This window comes from Malania oleifera, chromosome 3, assembly GCF_029873635.1.
Source record: "Malania oleifera isolate guangnan ecotype guangnan chromosome 3, ASM2987363v1, whole genome shotgun sequence".
NCBI lineage: Eukaryota > Viridiplantae > Streptophyta > Magnoliopsida > Santalales > Ximeniaceae > Malania > Malania oleifera.
In genome coordinates this window covers 116,059,460-116,080,115 of record NC_080419.1, presented here as the reverse complement: position 1 = coordinate 116,080,115, position 20,656 = coordinate 116,059,460, and the positions used below count along the sequence as shown (strand labels likewise).

The following is a 20,656-nucleotide window of genomic DNA, read 5'->3' as shown; positions in this document are numbered from 1 at the left end:
AAAGAGAAATCAAATCACTAAAATCAAATTAAAAAATGTGTTTAATTTTTATTTATGCTTGAATCAATAATCAAATTGATCAAATTTATTAAATTAAGTTTTACATAACCGATATATAGTTGAATATAACTTATTTATTATATTTTAAAAATGCACAAAACTAGGAACTTTAAATAATAAAAAGAAAGAAATAAAGACAATAAAATTTTAAATTAAAAAAATAAAATTTGCTTTTTCTTTAAATATAAACCATCAAACTAATCGTCACTCCTATTTATTTTTTTACAACAAATTACTTAGATTTATGATTAATTATAGTTATTGGGTACATATTTGAAAATTTTATTTAAAAATTAATTATGATGTTTGTTAAAATGTATGAAAGTAACGTAAAATAAAAACAAAAATAAATATAAAATTATATAATAAAATAAAAAATTTAAATTTCGTTTTCCCTTTATTAATATAGATTCGCACATCATCTCATCGCTAACTTGAGTTATATTATTGTTTGTATATTTATTTATTGCGTAATAAAAGGGTTTTTTAGACGAAAAGAAAAAAAAAAAAGAAAAAGAAAACGAAAGGGAAAGTGAAAATCAGAATTGAGTCGTCGGCATGGCAGCAGCTCAAAATTTTCGTATATAAGTACGAATTTCTTCGAATATGTCACACATTGGCTCCGATCTCATTTCTCTTTTTTAAGCACCGAAAGATCTGATCAGATCTATTCATATCCATCTCTTTCTTTACTTCTTTCTCTGAGATTTTCTGCCGATTCCTTCCCCCTCCTCCGCCTTGCATTTGTCGATCGATTCGAGTGGCTTTGACGGGTCGATGGTTTGGATTCTAGGGTTTTGGGAGAATCGAAATCCAGTGGTTGATTTCTTGCAAAAACCATGTGTTTTTGGGCGGAGAAGTTCTGCTCGAGGTATGGGATCGTGACCTAGGGTTTGCGAAGGTCTCGCCTTGTGCGCGAGTGCATGAAGGTTTGTTGCTGCTTTGGCTTGTTCGGAGAGGAAGAGAAAGGCGGTAGAGGAAGCATGAAGGAAGGTAATATGGGCGGGGAAGGCGAGGGGAAGAAGGAGGGGGTGGAAAGTGAGGAATCCGATAACTTCGCTTCGATGTGGGGGCTAGGGATTGGTTCAGGTGAAAATGCGAGGGATTCTCAGGCTGTGAGGCGGGATTTTAGGGAAATCGAGAACGGTGAGTTTCCGGATGGGAGTTTGTGGGGTTTTGATTGGCGTGCGGCATCTTCAAGTAGCGGTCCGCACAGTGTGGACTTTGAATTGGGCGAAGAGTCTTCAGCCGCTGCATTAGAGAGAGAAAATTGCGATCGTGATTGGCACCATAAGCGCCCCAAAGTTGATTCCTTCATCCAGTGATAACTCTTTCTTTCTCTCTTTTAATTTGGAATTCGTTGCTCATTTTTTCTGTATTATGTTAGTGTTGATTGCAGTGTGGGCATGCAGGATTATGATTCTTGATGCTTCCCCCCCTTCCCCCCTAAGTTATCATTTTTCAGTGCTCATTACTCAAGTAGTCAATTTCATTATGGCACTCGCTAGTAAAATGTCTAGTGCGTGTCTGAAAAAAGCAGAGTTTTGGTAAATCTGCATTTCTCTATGTTTCTGGGACCATATGGAGAATATCTTCTAATATATTTATATATGTTTCTGGTTTGCAATTGCCATTTGATTAAAGGCATTACTAATATGACTCATCAACTGAAGAGGTAGTGACGAATTGACAAAATTAGGCATTCTTTTTAATGGATAGTTCATAATAATTCATACAGCAGCATTGAGTCAAATCTCCACACTGTAAGTAACTTTTGATGTTGTCATTTTTTTTCCAGTATCGTGTGTTTTAATGTCAAAATTGCAATAAATAAAGTCCAACTGCTGGTTGAGAGAAGTAGGGTGAAGTCTGAAATTCACTGTCAAGCAAAGCCTGATTCTATTTATCTGTGCGCACCTGCTGTTAAATGATTTCAACTAGTGGAATTCTGACATCTGATCTTTTGATCAAGTTCATTCCTTGAAATTGTATCTTTCTGGGATGATTTGAGTTGGTCACCAGTTGAAAGAATGGGCAGATGAGGAATAAACAACAATTGTTTACCATTATACGGATGTCTCCAGTTTTTTTTTTAATTTGATCAATGCATGTTGATATCATTTGATTCTGATCAACTGAAAATCAACTGCTCTGCATACTTCAAATTATATAATTTTGAATTTGATGCATATGCTGATTAAACTTGCTATAGAGTGCATATCAGATGTGAGTTGTGATGGTGAAGAGTGATCTCTAATATTTTGTTCACTGCAAGGATGTTTATAATGAAGAATTTCTTTTCAGGGATTGTAATTATGCGACTGCTTCGCCCTCAGATGTTGACAAATCTATTTCATCTGTAGACAGTGACTACAATACTTGCATGAGAACTTCCGTTTTACCCAGGAATGAGATATTTCCAATGTTCAATGATGGTGGTACTGTGCATCTCCATGATTCTAGCAGCAGGGGAGATGATGAAGTAGAAGCATTTGGTTCTTCAAAAATAGAAGATTTTGAAGTTCGAAGGGATCTTATAGATGACTTATTGCATATGGTATCCATTGCCAATTTTGTTGTATTTTTTTTGTATTTTGGAGAGAGGGGGGGGGGGTTGTCACTTGTCGGGGACAACTTGTTGGTGCTTATTTGTGACTTGTTGCCCTGTTGTCTAACTCTTGTTACATGTCTGTTAGGTTTTCTCTTTCTTGGACCACATAGATCTTTGCCGAGCTGCTATAGTTTGCAGGCAATGGCGAGTAGCAAGCTCCCATGAAGATTTCTGGAGGTTTTTGAATTTTGAGAATCGAAACATCTCTGTACAACAGTGTAAGTCTCCTTCACTCATTTTTGGTGGGTGGGGTGGTGTTGAGGCAGTGGCAAATATGAACTTGGATTAAATTGTAGAATCACATGAGATACTGTAACTTACTGGTTAGGAAATTTTTGTGATGGGATAAAATGGCCGAATGTTCTATGAGATATTGGTTGGGAAGTACAATTGAAATATGTGCTTTGAAGTAGGGGTGTGCATAATTCGGTTAAAACCAAATTAACCAAATTAACCAAGTAAATTCGGTCAGTTTGGTTTGGTTAAAAAATTATTCGTTTTGTTTTCATTTTTGTTGAATTTCGGTTTTCGGTTCAGTTTTACCGAATTGATCGAATAGTATAAATTAATAATAAATAATTTTATATATATTATATATTAAAATATTTTATATATTATATATATACTATATATATTAAAATATTTATATTTTATATATATTAAAAATCTATATTTTATATATATTAAAATATTGAATCGGTTAACCGATTTAACTGAAATTTGGTTCAGTCGGTTTTGAGTTTGACTAAATATGGAGTTTTAGTTCAAAATAAAGATTTAAACAAATGAGATTTATATGAAAAAGTCCAATTAATTCATTACGAAAAACAAAAAGTATATTGATTTCCATAGTCTGGATGATTTTATAGAATTTTTTTCTTATGGTGATTTCCATGGTTTAGACAAATTTTTTAATATAAAATTGAAACTGAATGTATGTTGATTTCTGTGATCTGCATTATTTTGTCAAATCATTTATTATGATGATTTCCATGAGTTAGAATTGTTGAAACACAGAAGATGCCTGCCAACTTTTTGATAAAAAATAGAAACAAAAATGTAGCTTCCATGTCGTTTTTTAAATTAAAAGAAAATGAACTTCCCTCGAATTGGGATAATATGTACACATGCATGCACAAACTCATATTTGTGTGTGCATATGCATTGGATATTTTGTATGTGCTCCTTTTGAGCTTCTTAAGGCTGTGCACAAACCTTCTACCCTTGATTCTGCTTCTACCCCTACCTTCTTTTCATGCTTTTGAGCTCAATGTGGCTTATCATTTCTTATCATTTCACTGAGTGGATAGGCTCTGTGCATATATTTGACTTTGAAATATTGTTAATTCTTTTATTTGGCATATGATTTAGAAATTGTGGTAGTACAATGATCATGAAAGCCTCAGCAGGAGTCTCATTTTGGTTATGATGTCTATCCTGCAATTTAAAATTTATAGGGATGCTATACTTAAGAGTTATGTTTTTAGTTAACTGAGTTATGTTGCTAGATGACCAAATGTACATTCATTTGTTGTTTATGTGCAGTTGAGGATATGTGCCGCAGGTATCCAAACGCCACGAAAGTAAATATCTATGGTGCACCTGCTGTTCACCTGCTTGTTACAAAAGCACTTTCTTCATTGAGGTAGCTAGCCTTATCTCATTCAATGCTTAGGTATTTATCATATGACTACTGATGACATATCTGATCATTTGCAGAAATCTTGAGGCTTTAATTTTGGGAAAAGGACAAGTTGCAGATACTTTCTTCCATGCCCTTTCAGATTGCTACATGTTGAGGAGTTTGGTTGTTATTGATGCCACACTTGGTAATGGTATTCAAGATGTGCCTATTGTCCATGGTAGACTGCGTCATCTTGAAATAACCAAATGCCGGGTGCTCCGTATTTCTGTCAGGTAAGATTATTACATTTCTAAACAAAAAATTGTTCAATTTCAATTGGATAATTTTTTCTTTCACTTTCTATTTTAAATTTTTTTTAAGGGCTAAATATTAGTCTTCTGCAGATGCCCCCAGCTTGAATCTTTGTCTTTGAAGCGCAGTAGTATGACGCATGTTTTTCTCCATTGCCCTCTCTTGCATGACCTTGATATAGGCTCTTGCCACAAACTCTCAGATGCTGCAATTCGTTCAGCAGCAACATCATGCCCTCTACTGGAGTCTTTGGATATGTCAAATTGTTTATGTGTTAGCGATGAAACGCTGCGTGAAATAGCCCTCACTTGCGTTAATCTTCATATTCTTGATGCATCCTACTGCCCAAACATATCACTTGAGGTCAGTTTTCATCAGTTTGTTTCAATTATGTTCTTGTTTATTTTAATATACTGTATTTGACATAATTTCCTTTTTCAGTCTGTAAGACTGCCAATGTTGACAGTTCTCAAGCTTCACAGTTGCGAGGGCATAACTTCTGCTTCAATGGTTGCCATATCTCATAGTTACATGTTGGAGGTTTGAACTTTTTTCTTGCCATATATACTACTGAAGCCTATTCTTTCTACAGTTTTGTGATTTTGAGTTTGCTGCAGGTTTTGGAGCTCGATAATTGCAGTCTATTGACAGCAGTGGTCTTGAATCTTTCACGCCTGCAGAATATACGACTAATACATTGTTGCAAGTAATTTACTATTCCTAACACATCTGTCGTCCTTGGAAGATTTTTCTTTTTGATGTATTTTTGGTACTCTATTATGAATGTTTATATTTGTTCTTCAGATTTGCTGATTTATATTTACAAAGTGTCATGCTGTCTTCCATAACGGTGTCAAATTGCCCTTCACTCAGTGGCATCAACATAACTTCAAATTCACTTCAAGTTTGTGTTTGTTAATGATTCAATTTTTTAAATGGTCTCTACTTTTTTGTTTATAAAAATTTTAAGTAGGTTGAATTTTAAGGGAGTGGTTTGTTATGCAGAAACTAGTACTGCAAAAGCAAGAGAGCTTAATGACATTGGCCTTGCAGTGCTACAGTCTGCTAGAAGTGGACCTGACAGATTGTGAATCACTTACAAATTCTATTTGTGAGGTTTTTAGTGATGGTGGTGGATGCCCTATGCTGAAATCACTAATCCTTGACAACTGTGAGGTTTGTTCAGTGGCTTATTTCCCTTCCTGAATATATAAACTTGTGGTTTACCTATGCTTGAGTCATGCATCGACTGTGATCGTGGTGGATTAATGTGATCACATCTGGGATTCCTTTTGTGTGCGCATGCACAGATGTGCTAGATAAAGAGGGACATTTCTGTCTTTGTGTAAAAATGTCTGGGAATTTTCATTTGCAATGATTTTTTAAGCCTTCAAAAGTAATTACAATTGTGAAGACATTTGCCTGGAGATGGGCAGTTGATTGATGCTCCTAATTCGTTGCCTTGTGCCTTCAAACAGTCGTATGCCTTTGTCTTATGCATTATAACAGTGCCTTTAAATTGTCTGTATGCAAGTATTTGTATTTTATGTAAACCACTTGGAATTGGCAGCAATTCATGGTGAAGACCCCGGGGGGGGGGGGGGGAGGTTGAATTTCGTTGGGCATTCTGGGGAAGCTTTTAGGCACCTTAATCAGTAATGTACCACTGTATTTGATATTGATGCATGTGCATGTCTTGGTTGTGAATTGGAGGCAAGTCTTCTCCCAGTGTTCTGATTCCCAGATTGAGATGCAATCTGCTATTTCTTAACTTGGATTAGTAGTTGATTAGAGGTCAAATCTTCTTTTGACACACTGTGTGTATGTTAAAGACATGTATGTGGTCTTTCAAAGAGTTTATTTCTGGAAGTCCTTTTCTTTTTCCCCTTGAAAACATTTGGCTTTATTGTGCCTCGGGTGGATTTTTATTTTATTTTGACAGTTGCAGCATAGGATTATAGGAGGGAAGTTGTTTTTAAAAATATTATGCATTGGGTTCTCTTCTCCCTGTTGAAGATATGTAGATGGGAAAACTATATTCTGAAGAACTAAAGTTATATATCAGTGTTGAGACTATCCATTAAATCTTTAAAATATGCAAATTCGAATTTCCATTCTCCCAACTGCCCCATGAGTATAGGGTTTTCAAAAGTTCGGTTCAAATGCTGCAGGGAGGACTCATTTGTCTCCAAAGATCCTTATATACAACAAACTCATTTTCTACGGTGTTCTCAATTCTATAGGAAATGTGGCAGTTTAAGAGATTGATTCTTTTATGGTGATTCTTTAGTTGCTTTTTCAATTCTTTTAAACACCAGGGTTTATTTGTTTGGCAAGAAGAATAGATTCTGGTTACTTTCCATGCTCTGATAATTTTGAACATATTCTTGATTTGCCTCATGGTCAAGTAGTCTATGCAAACTTGGAAAGCCCCATATTGTTTAAAATGGAGCTCCATTGGAGTACTAACATTAGTAGTTGTTGTGGTGGTGGTAATAATAATAAAAAAGAAACGTGGGGCTCATTTCCTTAATAGTGATGGTTAAGTCTAGACTAGCACAAAAATGGTGGATTGTCAATTGATGTAATTCTTCTTTCCTTGCACATTCTCACTGCATGTTTAGGATTGGAATGTTGTCAGTGACACTCTGAGATTCTTGCATCCATTGTAGTAATTGGGAGGTCTAGATCTGAGTTTCAAAAAACATAGTTTGATGACAATTCTCCTTTTGTTAATTTTCAGTACACGTAGGGACTGGGGAGAGTGAAATTGGAGTCTTTGATGGTGTTGAGAACTTAGTGTGTGTGTGTTTTTTTTTTTTAAATTTCTTTATGGTCTTTATTTTAATTTTTCTTAGGATAGGTGATTACCTGGAACTAATTTTGAGTGGTTGGGGAAAATGTTTCAATTGCTCCAATGAAAATTTTGTATCGTTTGTCGAATTTATGATTTTTCCAACTTTATATTCTTGGTTTCATGGGCAGCACTTTGTTGATTCAGGTTGTCATTTCCTTTTATTGATACTATTCTGTTGTAATTTCTGCACATGTACTTGGGCTGCACACTTGCAATCCCTTGGTGCCTTTAGCTTTAGCTTTTCTTTTTCGTGTCCAAGAGAGATTCTCTCTGTGTCTCCAGATGGAAAAACACCCAACAATGCTGCACATTTTTTTGATAGACATGTGGTTGCTGCATTATTCTGGTTGCTAATAGTTTTGTATTGTTAGATTCATTATTCTCTATCGACTGAAGATGTGCTTGTTTGACTTGTTCAGAGCTTGACAGCAGTCCGATTCCGCAGTACTTCTTTAGTCAGTCTGTCCCTCGCTGGTTGCCGGGCTGTTACGGTTCTTGAACTCACATGCCCATACCTTGAGCAAGTTTGTTTAAATGGTTGCGATCTTGAAAGAGCATCATTTTGCCCAGTAAGTGAGCAATGGCGTGCTTGTGCATTCCTTCTGAAATATATGTCACCTTTTGTCCTTTTTAATTTGGGAGCCTTGTGTGCTGAGCTTGCAAATTTTTTGGTTGCATTTTGCTATGATATTATTTTTGGCATAGCCAGGTTTAGTTGATTTTGGAATTGCCATGTTTGACTGTCAAAACTGTTTTTGTTTCATTTTTTTTTTGGGGGGTGTTTGCTCTGGTTGTTGTTGTTTTTGATTATTGCAATGTCAACTCACAGTCACACATTAACCCAGTGTGATCTACATTGCATTTGATTATGTCATCAGTATCTTGCAAATTGTGTTAACTGGTCAAAACATGGGTTTTTCTGCTTTTAACCTCATTTGCAAATCTGAAAATAATGTCTTCTGTTTCTTTTGCAGGTTGGTCTTCGGTCTCTTAATCTAGGAATTTGTCCTAATTTAAATTCCCTTGTTATTGAGGCTCCACAAATGGTGTTGCTCGAGTTAAAGGGATGCGGTGTATTGTCCGAAGCTTCTATCAATTGTCCTCTCTTGACCTCCTTAGATGCTTCTTTCTGCAGGTCATATTTTACCTTCTGTTGATCCTTTTTTTCTCTTCTTCCTTTTTTCATGGTTTTTTAAAATTTAAGATAAACCTGAGTCTTATTCAAAACTGCAGCCAGCTGAAGGATGACTGCTTGTCTGCAACATCTTCTTTGTGCCCTCTAATTGAGTCATTAATAATGTCCTGCCACTCTTTTGGTTCTGATGGACTCTACTCACTGTGCTGGCCTCGGCATTTGACATTGCTCGATTTATCCTACACTTCTTTGTTGACCTTGCAACCTGTCTTTGAGGCCTGCTTGCAGCTAAAGGTACTTAACAATTAACATTCATTCATATTCCAATATGTCACTTTACAACACTTGCATTTTGAGTATTGGCTTTTTTATGCACCTGCTCTTGCAAGTATTAGGGTTGGTTGCCCAACCTCTCTCTCACTCTCCACTCACCAACAAGAACACAAAAAAGAAATTAAGAAATAAGGAATTACTGTTGACCAACAAACCTAGGCACAAACACGCAAGAAAACTTGGTGCAAGTCATACCAAATTCTTGTTTCAATTTAGGTACAGCCTGCACCCCTCACAAATTTCCGTTGGAGCTTGTAGAACATTCAGTTTAATCAGATCTAACCCCAGTTATAAAGAAGTTAAATTTAGTAGATGGCATTGTCAGCAGTCGAGCACCTAGCAACACCCAGTTAAAAAGTGTAGGTTGCATGTTAGAATGATAACACCTCTTTGGGGCTGATGGGTTTGAATCCTTTTTAGGTTGCTTGTGTTCACTACTCTCCTCTGTTGTTTCCTCTGAATTTATGTGAAAAAAGGCTGGGGGTTGGATGTGCCTTAAAAATTTTAAACGAGTTCTTCTGTGATTGAGAACAAATTTGGAAAATTTTAAATGAGTTCTTCTGTAATGAGAACAAATTAAATGGAAGTGACTTTTGAAGAGATTGAATGACCTAGAATGTAAGAAAATATTGCAGAAATGATTTTTATATTCTGGTTTTGTTTGTTGTGCCTGCTTGCAAATGTTCTTGGGGATAAATTTTTACAGTGTGACAGGTAGGAGGGTAAAAGGGTGGAAAGAAGAAGGAACAGTGGGCAGAAAGCCCCAGCACTTATTGGTATGGTGGAACATCAATACCTCCAAAAGTGGGAGGAAAATGGATGGAAAAAGTCGTGTTACTTAAACTGATGATGATCGATTTCCTTCCTTCCATTTTCCTTAATTCAAACCTGCCTTGAGAAGGGGAAGCACATTTTCCTTCCTCAATTGGCTCTCCATATATGGTTTCTTTTTGAATTTTCTTGTCCAAATATTACCTCCATTGATATATGCTAGGTAGAGAAGTGATTGAATTATTAAGATGGTGGACCTCTTTTTCATACTCCGCCAGAATTGCTAAGTATCCACTCACAACGTGCTTGCAGAATTTTCAGGCTGCTTGCTTTTGTTATGGTTGAAGATTAGGTTTTAAACCCCAGATTAGTGACCAATCTGATAAAGCCATTGGCTATGTTGGGCTGGTTGTTCAAACAGGTTGTCAGGCCTGTGACATCCTCACAACATGATTATGATGCTGTAATTATATATAATTTTATATAATTACGTAAACTGTTTGGTTTTTTTTATTGTTCATTTATGAAACTAAAAATATTAAAACATATAGTGCAATCGAGCTTAATAATTTATAATCCAAATAGGCCAAATTATCTGATAAAAGTCATGGAATTAAATAAAAATGCAGCAAAACAAAGTTTTCTGGTTAAGAAGAAAATTGTGCTTCCAGCAGAGAGAGAGAGAGAGAGGACTCACACTTCAAATTAAGTCTCCGATGCTGTAGGGTTGCTGCTTGGTGTAAGGATTTCACTTAAATTTTTGTGGATGTTGGGGTTGAGGGTGGTATGGGTCTATTTTTTTAATGTTCATATTGTTGGTTTTTTTTTTAAAATACAAATCTGGCTGGTTAACCTGCTTTTCTAGGTTGGCTGTGTCAACTCTATTCTATTCATTTATGTTTTTAGCAATCAACTCAACAGCCTTGCTTACCGTGTCCTTCGTCCAGGTAAACCCGAGCGCCAGAGATAGAGAGCTCTTTTGTCGCCACTAGCCTCTACCTCGCCAAATGGAAGGATCCAACCTCCTCCATTATCGTCATCATCAATCAGCCAGTGCTGCCTTTGCTGCCGCACTATCCATTGCTGAGCTTCTCATATGACCTGTACCACTTACATGTGCACAAGAAACAAGTGACAATGTGATTGAAAGAGGGGTCACGTGTTCATGGGAAAAACTTGAGCAAAAAAATGGTGCCTTTATTAAATTGGCACCCTAAATTGACACAAGTATTAACCAATTGGCTCAAGGTCTAAATTGGTCTGATTTAGGCTTGACATGACCAAACCGGACTAATTTGAATTGGTTTTACATAACTGTATGGATGTAGTATGAACTGATTTTAAATAATCGTACTAAAGGGCCAAGAGAGAAAGTAGAGGAGCCCATGGTGACCCAAAAGGACTGTAGAGATCGTATGCATTGTCCTTTAGAGCAGACTAATTATGCCAGAACAAGTACAACAAGGACATCATGGACCTTGGAGGGAGTGTGGCACAGCTGCATTGGGATGTCAGAGACCTCAATCGTAAGTCAACAGATTATGCACTACAAGTGCAACAAGGACATCATGGACCTTTGAGGGAATGTGGCACATCTAAATTCGGATATCAGAGACCTCAATGGTAAGTCGACAGATTTATTGACTTGCTTAGATATGCTGAGTAATGAGAGAAGGCCGGGGGGGGGGGGGTTTGGAATTGAGAATGCTAGCGGTAAGTTGGTAAACAAGGGGGTGGAATTGAAAATGCTAACGGTAAGTTGGTAAAGATTGTTACTATAGAGTGAACGTCTAGAGCTCTATTTATGTAATTTCCTACTTACCTTGGAGGGAATTGAGAATGCAAATGGTACCATTAACTTAACAGTAATTACAACTGAGTGATCTTTAGAGCTCGATTCACGTAATTTGTAGCATACCTTGGGACCTATCCATCAGATAGTTTGTTTACACCAGCTATAGGAATAGGGGAAGGGAAGTAATATGATTCTATGGCAAAATATTCAACAATACATGCATCGGAAAGAATGTGTGCGCAATCTTATGAGATAGTCTATCATGAGTGAAAAGCAAACTACCTTGTTAGTTACTAAGTTAAGCGTAAATTGGTCTTAGTCTAATTCCGATGAGGTATTGTTCGCATTGACCCACTAACCTTACGGTTTTGTCTTGTAAAAGGTGCCTCACATGGTTGGAGCTTCAATCGATCTCATAATCCAAGATCTCTGTAGTAAACATCCAATGTGGGGCTTCCTATCCGATCTCTGGCACCCTCATTAGAGTGGCTCACACCTCAATAGTATCCCCAAGGTGGCTCTAATACCTAATGTAACAGTTTTAAGCCTAATTCTAGTGAGGTATTATCCACTTTGGCCCATTGGTGTGGCAATTTTGTTCTATGAAAGATGCCTCACATAGTTGGAGCATCAACCAACCTTATAAATGCAAGATTTTCTTAGTGCACATCCGATGTGGGATTGCACATTCTCTCCTGTCCGATATCTTACATACTCGTTGGAGTACCTCTACGCAAGGTCCCACATGATAGTACCCCAAGGGTGTTTTTAATACCAAATGTAACAGTCTTAGCCCAACCCTGTTGAGGTATTTTCTACTTTGATCCATTGGCCTCACGATTTTGTCTTCTAGAAGACGTTTCATAGAGTTGAGCCTCAACCAACCTTGTAAGCCCAAGACCTCCCTAGTACACTTCCAATGTGGGATCATTACACTAGGCAACCAATCAGCTTGTAGTAGGGTTGATTGAAATAAGTATATTGTTGGAGAATAGGAATGGTGGTCTATGGATGTTTAGTGCGCAGTGTCCAAAACCTTGGAGTGTGACTAGTTGTACTAGCAACAGGGTCTAAGGGGATGAGGATGTGTCAAATTGACATTTAAATCCAAAGGATACACGAAGCAGCTTGAGTGGTTGAAATTGTTAAGAATAAGCCATCCATGGGCAATAAATATGTTGAATTCAAGGATGAAGATGCGGGGGAGATTTTATGTGTGAAATTTCTCATTCTTGATTTATTTATATTCATTAAATTTGTCCAGTTGCATTCATAATTCTTTTTGAAGTTGGTGGATTATGTCATTCAACTATAGGATTGCTTGATTCTTCAACTTTTTGTTCTTTAAACATTTTAAATTCAAGGCCAAATTTTCTCCATTTAGGGGAGAATGATGGGGAGAGTCAAGAGGCTACAAATGAGCTAGATAAAGACATTTGGGGTCAAATACTTAGTTTGAGGTTTTTTTTTGGTAATTTTTAGTCCTATTTTCATGATATTTTCAAGCATAGCTACAAGAAAATATTAACACTCTAGCGGACCACATATTGGTACGAATGTTTTGAAATGTGGTACATTTTCATTCCAAAACACAGAATCTGACGATCCATAGTTTTAAGTTTTAATTCAATATTTTTCACAGAGATATGTTTTTATTAGTTAAAAGTGGGAACTCATCACTTTTTTAATTCTATTCTCTGTCATTATTAATCTATTTAGAGCAGAAAATCTCTTCTAGATTTAGGAATACATCAACATTCTCTCCAAAATTATAAAGTGCTGTTGCATTTTTTTAACCAATATAGCTATTTAAATATACCCTTTATGTTCCACATTTTAGAGAATGTATTGCATTGCGATCCCATTCCCATTCCACAAGCCAGAATGTTCCATGTTCTAGGTAATATTGTTTTCAAGTGATATTTTTATGAGGTTTTAAATAGAAAATTATACATATCTAGCTATTGATTCCCAAGCACGTTAGGCCAAATAATATATATCTGGGAATTTAATAATATTTGAATATTTTGAATTGAATTTTAAGTTGTTAGGGTTTATCCCTTGTGTGAGGACGCAAGGTCCTGCATCACCAGGTTTGGTCAAACCTGGTTGGCTTATCTAGTGCAGGTTTTTAGTGAGATCATTGGCATGTTTAAAAGGATGGCTATGGTTTTTGCTTTTTGAATAGGAAAGAAAGTATGTGTTTTGGTTGGTTTTCTTTTGTATATGGTGTTCTTTAGTTGTCAAAACTAGAATAGGAATTAATTGTTTTAAGATTCGGAGTCTAAAAGTTGAATCAAGAATGGTAAATGTTTTTCTTTTCCTCTTTAAGTGCACATCCATTTTCACCCATTGCAAATAAATGTACCGCAACCTAAATTCCCCACCGATACATTGATTCACTCATTGAGAAGTTGGCAGTGGCCACGATCAGGTTATGCCAGATTTGTGTATTAAATTGAATTAAATTTTTGGGCAAAAGACACTAACCTTTCCTAAAGTTTGACAAGAAGATAATGATCTCCCTTGAGGTTTCAAAAATTCCAAGAACCTTCCTGAGATCTCAAAAATCCTAAGGATCTACTCTGAAGTTTGTCTAAAAGACACAAGTCTTCCCTTATATTTTGCAAAAATGCAATTTTTTAGAGGGAAGGTCCATGTCTTTTTAGCAAATCTTAGGGGAGTTCTATGACATTTTTAAAACTTGGGGGGAGGTTTGTGTTATTTTTGACAAATCTTAGGGGAGGTTCTTGAAATTTTTGAAACCTTAGAGGAGGCGCCTCTGTCTTTTTGCCAAACCTCAAGGGAGGTGAGTGTCTTTTGCCCAAAATTTTTTAATGCTAGAGTAAGCACGTCTGATATTACTTTTCTGATTCAGAGAAGTATATGTGCTGCCAGCTATTAGTTGTAAATAAGATGAAATACAATGAGAAATTTGGGAATAGAGAGAATATCTATTCCTTGTGTAGTTCTTGACATTTTTAAAACTTTGGGGGAGGTTTGTGTTATTTTTGACAAAAATTAGGGGAGGTTCTTGAAATTTTTGAAACCTTAGAGGAGGCGCCTCTGTCTTTTTGTCAAACCTCAAGGGAGGTGAGTGTCTTTTGCCCAAAATTTTTTAATGCTAGAGTAAGCACCTCTGATATTACTTTTCTGATTCAGAGAAGTATATGTGCTGCCAGCTATTAGTTGTAAATAAGATGAAATACAATGAGAAATTTGGGAATAGAGAGAATATCTATTCCTTGTGTAGCCCTTATTATTTCATCCAACATGTAATAAGAAAGGACTACACATTCCTATGATGAAATTTGTGAATAGTTATTCCTTGTCTATCTTCTGTTATGGATTCATAGAGAAGTTTTTACTTTGTGATTTGCTTTATGGTAACAACATAATTTTTTGTTTAACTAATTGTAATTGGTTATAACTTATCTATTCATGGGAATATGCATTCTGCAAACCAAATGGAACCTTAGTTGAATTGGTTGAAATTTTGGGATGACTATTTCTCATTTTGCATTTGTTTCTTTCCTTTCCTCTTATTTGGGTATTGTTTCTTCTTCTCCTTCAAAGGTATTGAAATTGCAAGCATGCAAGTATCTTACACAATCATCGCTAGAGGCCCTTTATAAGGAAGGTGCTCTCCCATCCCTTCGTGAGTTGGACTTGTCCTATGGGACCCTATGCCAGTCTGCCATAGAAGAGCTTCTTGCTTGCTGCACACATCTCACCCATGTTAGTTTAAATGGTTGCGTGAATATGCACGACCTGAATTGGGGTTCTGGTGGGGGTCAGCTTTCTGAGATTCAAAGCTTTTGTGATTCATGTGTCTTGTCTTCTCATGAGAACGTACCTGAGCCAATTGAGCCACCCAACCGGTTACTGCAGAACCTCAACTGTGTTGGTTGTCCAAATATTAAGAAAGTTTTGATTCCGTCGATGGCCCGCTGTCTCCATCTGTCATCATTAAACCTTTCTCTGTCTGCAAATTTGAAGGAAGTTTATGTTGATTGTTTAAGTCTATGTTTTCTTAATTTGAGGTACGATCCTTCTTTTCTTTATTTTTTGATGATGTTATCTGCTTCTGGCTTTCTCATTTTTGGCATGATAATTACTCATGTTTCCTTATTCAGCAATTGTTACTCCCTAGAAATTTTAAAGCTCAAATGTCCGAGATTGACTAGCCTTTTTCTTCAGGTATGTGTTGCTTTTAATGGTCGAGGGACTTCATTTTATTAAATAGAAGTTAAAAGGCGATACGTAATTTGTCTTTTATTTATTGTTTTATAATTTATCTTTTATTTATTGTTTTATCACATGAAAATGGCTTATAAGAAGGACCTTCCTTACCTAGGATTATAAGTGGGTGGGGGTATGGCTTGGGTATTGAATCCTCATCTTCTAGATGTATGTATATAAAGGGGATTCATGATTCCGCCACATTGGTGTCTTCATTTCATTTTTCAGAATACCCTCTTATAGAATATTGATTGAATCATAGTTGCCAGAAAATGCTAACACCATAATGAACTAAGGATTGGTACAAATTTTCCAAAACGCGGTATATTTTCGCTTTTGAATGCTAAATCTAACGGCCCTAAGTTTTAGTTCAATATTTTTCATATAAGATATTTTTTATTAGTTAAAGGTGGAGAATTATCACAGTATAATTCCATCCTAATTCACATTTTTGTTTTTGAATGCTAAATCTAATGACCCTAAGTTTTAGTTCAATATTTTTCACATAAGATATTTTTTATTAGTTAAAAGTGGAGTCCATTCTAATTTATTATTCACTACCCCTCAAAAGAAAATCTCTTCTAGATTTTGAGGCACTTCAATGTTCTCCCAAAATATACAAGAATGGAACATTCCACATTCTAGGTAACATGGTGTTGAATAATAATACTAATGGAATTTAGCAAAAAAATATTAAGTATTCCGAAAGTAATTCTTGAAAGCGAGGGGTTTGACTTGTCCTTGTTTCAAGGGTATCATAAATAACAAGAGTAATTTTTTATCTTCTAAGACAATTAGCTTCCATGTCCTGCAATAGAGCATCATGGCCCTCACTTAGTTGTTGAGTTTGGGGTCCATACCCTGCTAAAATTGCTGACATAATCAGGAATGGTTATTGGGCTTGACCAAAGAATCTTCTGCTAATGTTGCTGCTATTAGATCTTTTCTTGACTTCTCCCCTAGTCCATCTGATGATGCAGTACTTTGGACCCTCATCTGCTATTCTCTTTGGATGTGAAAACTATGTCAGGCTCAAAAAGGAAGAAGTCCAGTAGCATTCAGATGTTTCCTCAAGGACTCTATCCCCAGACAATCTTTCTCCTGCTGGTTGGCCATCTTTGTTAAGCTCTTGACTCTAGACAAGATTCCTTATTGGGAAAGGGCAGACTAATCTTTGCCCTATTTGTATAGAGGTTCCTGAATGCATAAAACACCTAAACAATATTCCATAATCAACCCCATGACTATAATTTATTCTTTTGCTTTTATTTCTCAACGTCCTAATATATCCCAATGCAAATTCAGAATTTCAGTGAACAAATTTAATATTTTACAATAATTCATAGTAGATTGAGTGTAAATATTGGGGGACCAGAGAAACCTGATTAAATTATAAAAATATATAAAAATGTAGAATTAATTAATTATGATAAATAATGACACATTATACATGCATTGCGTGTGTAATCACTAGTCATTACCTAGTATATATAAAGGGGATTCCTTGCTTTGCTGTTTACCTTTTCATTTCTTAAAATACAAATATTGGTTGAATACTAAAGTAATTAAATGTATAAAAATATTAGGTAACTCATAGATAATTAGAACCAACTCATAAATATGTGCTAACTTATTGATAACTATACCATAACCACAATCCTTTCTTTGCTTTCTATTATTTAAATTTCTAAAATATTCCAATGAGTTTTAAATTTCAATAATAAAATTTACTAGGTCATAGTTTGTCCAACGACTTAGAGTTAATTCACATATTGTGATAGTGTGTCGATTTTAGAGACATATATAGGAAATTTTGATAAGTTATAAAAATATATAAAAAACCAAAAATGAATTAATTATATAAAAAATAATAAAAACATATTAAAGGTTCATGTATATTGTTCAGTTTACATTCTCTGATTCCGTAGGAATATGATACTACCACTAGGCACTTTTAGGCCCAAAGCAAACCTGAGAATGAGATGCACATTTTAAGAATCTTGGAGGATCCCTGAAAGTATTTGTTAAATATTGAGACTAATGGCAATATAGAAAAATTCCATGGTTTCTATAATTAGTCTTGTGTCTATTTATATCTAACCCATCATCTATGACTGCCTGTCTCTATGCATCAATCTGTATGACACGTTCATAATTAATGATATAAAATAAATTAAAATGAAAAGAATATTAAGTTTGTGTTGCATGTGCTCAATGATTGGTATATATACAATTTTAACTTTAATTTTTTGGTTGGAACCTCATTGGTGTGTTCTTTGGAAGGGCTATATGATTCTTTGGTTATTAGCCTATCTAGTTCTCGATCTTTAGAGGAAAAGATGGCTCAATCCCATCTGAGTGAGATTGGCTGCTTCTTTAACTCTGATTTGGGTCCCAATGTGTATTGATGGAGTCTCCCAAATAGTGTATATTTAGTCGGTGCAAATGAACATTCAAAATCCATAATTTAACCATGTGTTTGAGAGCTTGATTTTTAGGCCTTGAATTTGGATTTGTGAGTATGCAATACAAAAATGTATTGAATTATGCAAATTCAAGACATGAAATTCATATTTCTAAACACAAACATAAGTGTCTTCTCCTCTCGTAGCTCCTCTAATGTTGCTTGTTAATGGTCTGTTTGGTATTATTTTTATTTTTTATTTCCATTTCCGTATAGTGAAAAAACAGATAATGAAAACGCGCTTGTTTGGGATCTGTTTGGCATTGTTTTTGTTTCTTGTTTTCTATTTTCGTTTTTGTATAGTGAAGAAACAAATTATGTAAATGCCTTTGTTTAAGTTTCCAGTTATTGTTTCTATTGTAGGTTTTCAGCTGTTTGCAAAAAATTGAAAAATCCAAAGTTTATGGTTTTGGTTGTTTTGGCAACTTCTTGTCAAAGTATCTTAAAATCCAGAACTAACTTTGAACGGTGCACTAATCTTTTTTTGGGTAAAGTCATTTATTTTACACATTTTTAAATAATATTAAAATAAAATGATCATTTGAATTTAAAATATAATTTATATAAAAATGTCCATAATTTTGAAAATAAATATAGTAACAGTAAAATCCATTTACAGAAATATTTTTACTATTTTTCAACTATAATAAGATTGTTCTTGTAAAGTGAATTTTGAGATATAAAATTTTATTTTTATCATAGTATTTTTATTTTGTATTATTTTGTAATTTAATTAATTTAATCATATTTTCAAAAATATTTATTTGATTTAAGGACAAAAACGAGCACCTACTGAATCAAGCTTTTAATTTGTTTTAGTTTTAGTATTAAACAAATAGGTTGATGGTTGATGATTTTTGGCTTTTAGTTTCTATTTTTCTGATTTTTAGTTTGATTTATATAATTTTTTTAGTGATACCAAATGACCCCTAATGTTCTTTTATTGCGGTTTGCGCCAAGTGTCTTCTCCTCTCTGTTGCTCCTCAAATGTTGGTTGCTGCTAATGTTCTTTTATTGTGGGTTGCATTTTTGTTTTGTGGTTGTACCAGTCTTGTAACATAAATGAAGAAGCTGTTGAAGCTGCCATATCGCAATGTAACATACTGGAGACTCTTGATGTCCGTATGTGCCCCAAGGTGAGGGCAATCTTTCCTAGACTTTCTTCTGGCGATGAAGCTGTGATTTAATTTTTATCATGAAATCCATTTCAAGGATTTGATTTTTGTGCAGAATAGAACTTTGTTTTCCCTGGTCACGAGATAACAATTTTGGTTTTGTTTATAGTATTTCTGCTAGTTGTTCTAATTGCAATCTATTTGTTATTTTATTTTGACTGGTAGATTTGCTCAGTGAGCATGGGGAGGCTACGTGCGACTTGCCCCAGTTTGAAGCGCATTTTCAGCAGCCTGCCCCTGTGATGTGAATTTTTGTTCTCTCCGATGAGTGTTTGCTGCGGCAACAAGCTTGAAAGATGGTTCATTTTGTGCTATTTAGTATTGTAAATGGCTAATGTGTTTTTGATTTTGTTTTGGTTCCTGTGTTTGCATATCGAGTCCCATGTGATGTAAAAGCGAACAATAAACCCTATTTATTTATTATATTGATCGATGTCATTTATGCTAAAATTCAGATTCGGCTTGTGCCGTACCAGTTGAATCGAATTGACAGTGTATGCTAGCTTATGTAATTTCATCTGCTTTGTTACTTCTCAGCTAGGAGCTTAAGTTAGCAACAATATTTTGTATGCTGCATCATCATGGTCCCGCTGGAGGACATGTTCCGGATCTTGGCCATATTGCAATAGTTTAGAATTCAGTTGGAGAGGTGTATTTTTATGGAATAAAATTGTGATGAAAATAACTGAATTGGGATTTTTTAGGACCATAGGAAATTCGATTGGAAATCAATAATGGTCGTTTAGTTTGGCTTACTACCATGTGGGCAGGAGTTTTTCCTTATTTTGACTTCGTGGCTTAAGATTTAGGATTTCATCAATTCATGCAAATTCTCATAGATTTAGGATTTTTCGTCAATTCATGCAAATTCTCAATGGTGAGGTGCTGTGAGATTCTTTACCATATTGGGCGTTAAGCAATTCTTGGGGAGCTTGTCTAGACCCACCCTAAACAAAAGCAACACTAGGACTTGTTTGGTATCGACAAAAAATTAGACAAAAATAAAAAATAGAAACTAAAAATTAAGAATAAATAATTTGTTTGGTTGCTATTTATAATATTAATGTAAATTAAAATACTTAATTAAAAATTTCTCATTTTCATCTTTAAATCAAATAATATTATGAAAATAATATAAATTATAAACAATACACATTAAAAAATTAATATAATAATAAAAAAAATTTATAATAATTAGTTTGCTTAATTGTTCTATTTTTAAAATTTACTTTACAATAACAATTTTATTAGGCATGATAATTGAAAAATAGTAAAAG

General features: G+C 35.0%; 1 protein-coding gene across 1 annotated transcript; it reads left to right on the top strand.

Moving 5' to 3' along the window:
• The first annotated feature begins 570 nt into the window (after positions 1-570).
• Positions 571-19,829, top strand: LOC131152170 (F-box/LRR-repeat protein 15). The gene is made up of 17 exons (XM_058103875.1): positions 571-1,381; positions 2,365-2,617; positions 2,757-2,889; positions 4,217-4,316; positions 4,391-4,588; positions 4,700-4,970; positions 5,049-5,147; positions 5,225-5,313; positions 5,412-5,511; positions 5,613-5,783; positions 7,884-8,033; positions 8,439-8,599; positions 8,698-8,893; positions 15,075-15,541; positions 15,635-15,698; positions 19,254-19,340; positions 19,545-19,829. The coding sequence occupies exons 1-17, from the start codon at positions 984-986 to the stop codon at positions 19,620-19,622; spliced, it is 3,015 nt and encodes a 1,004-aa protein (XP_057959858.1). The 5' UTR covers positions 571-983; the 3' UTR covers positions 19,623-19,829.
• Positions 19,830-20,656: the final 827 nt, after the last annotated feature.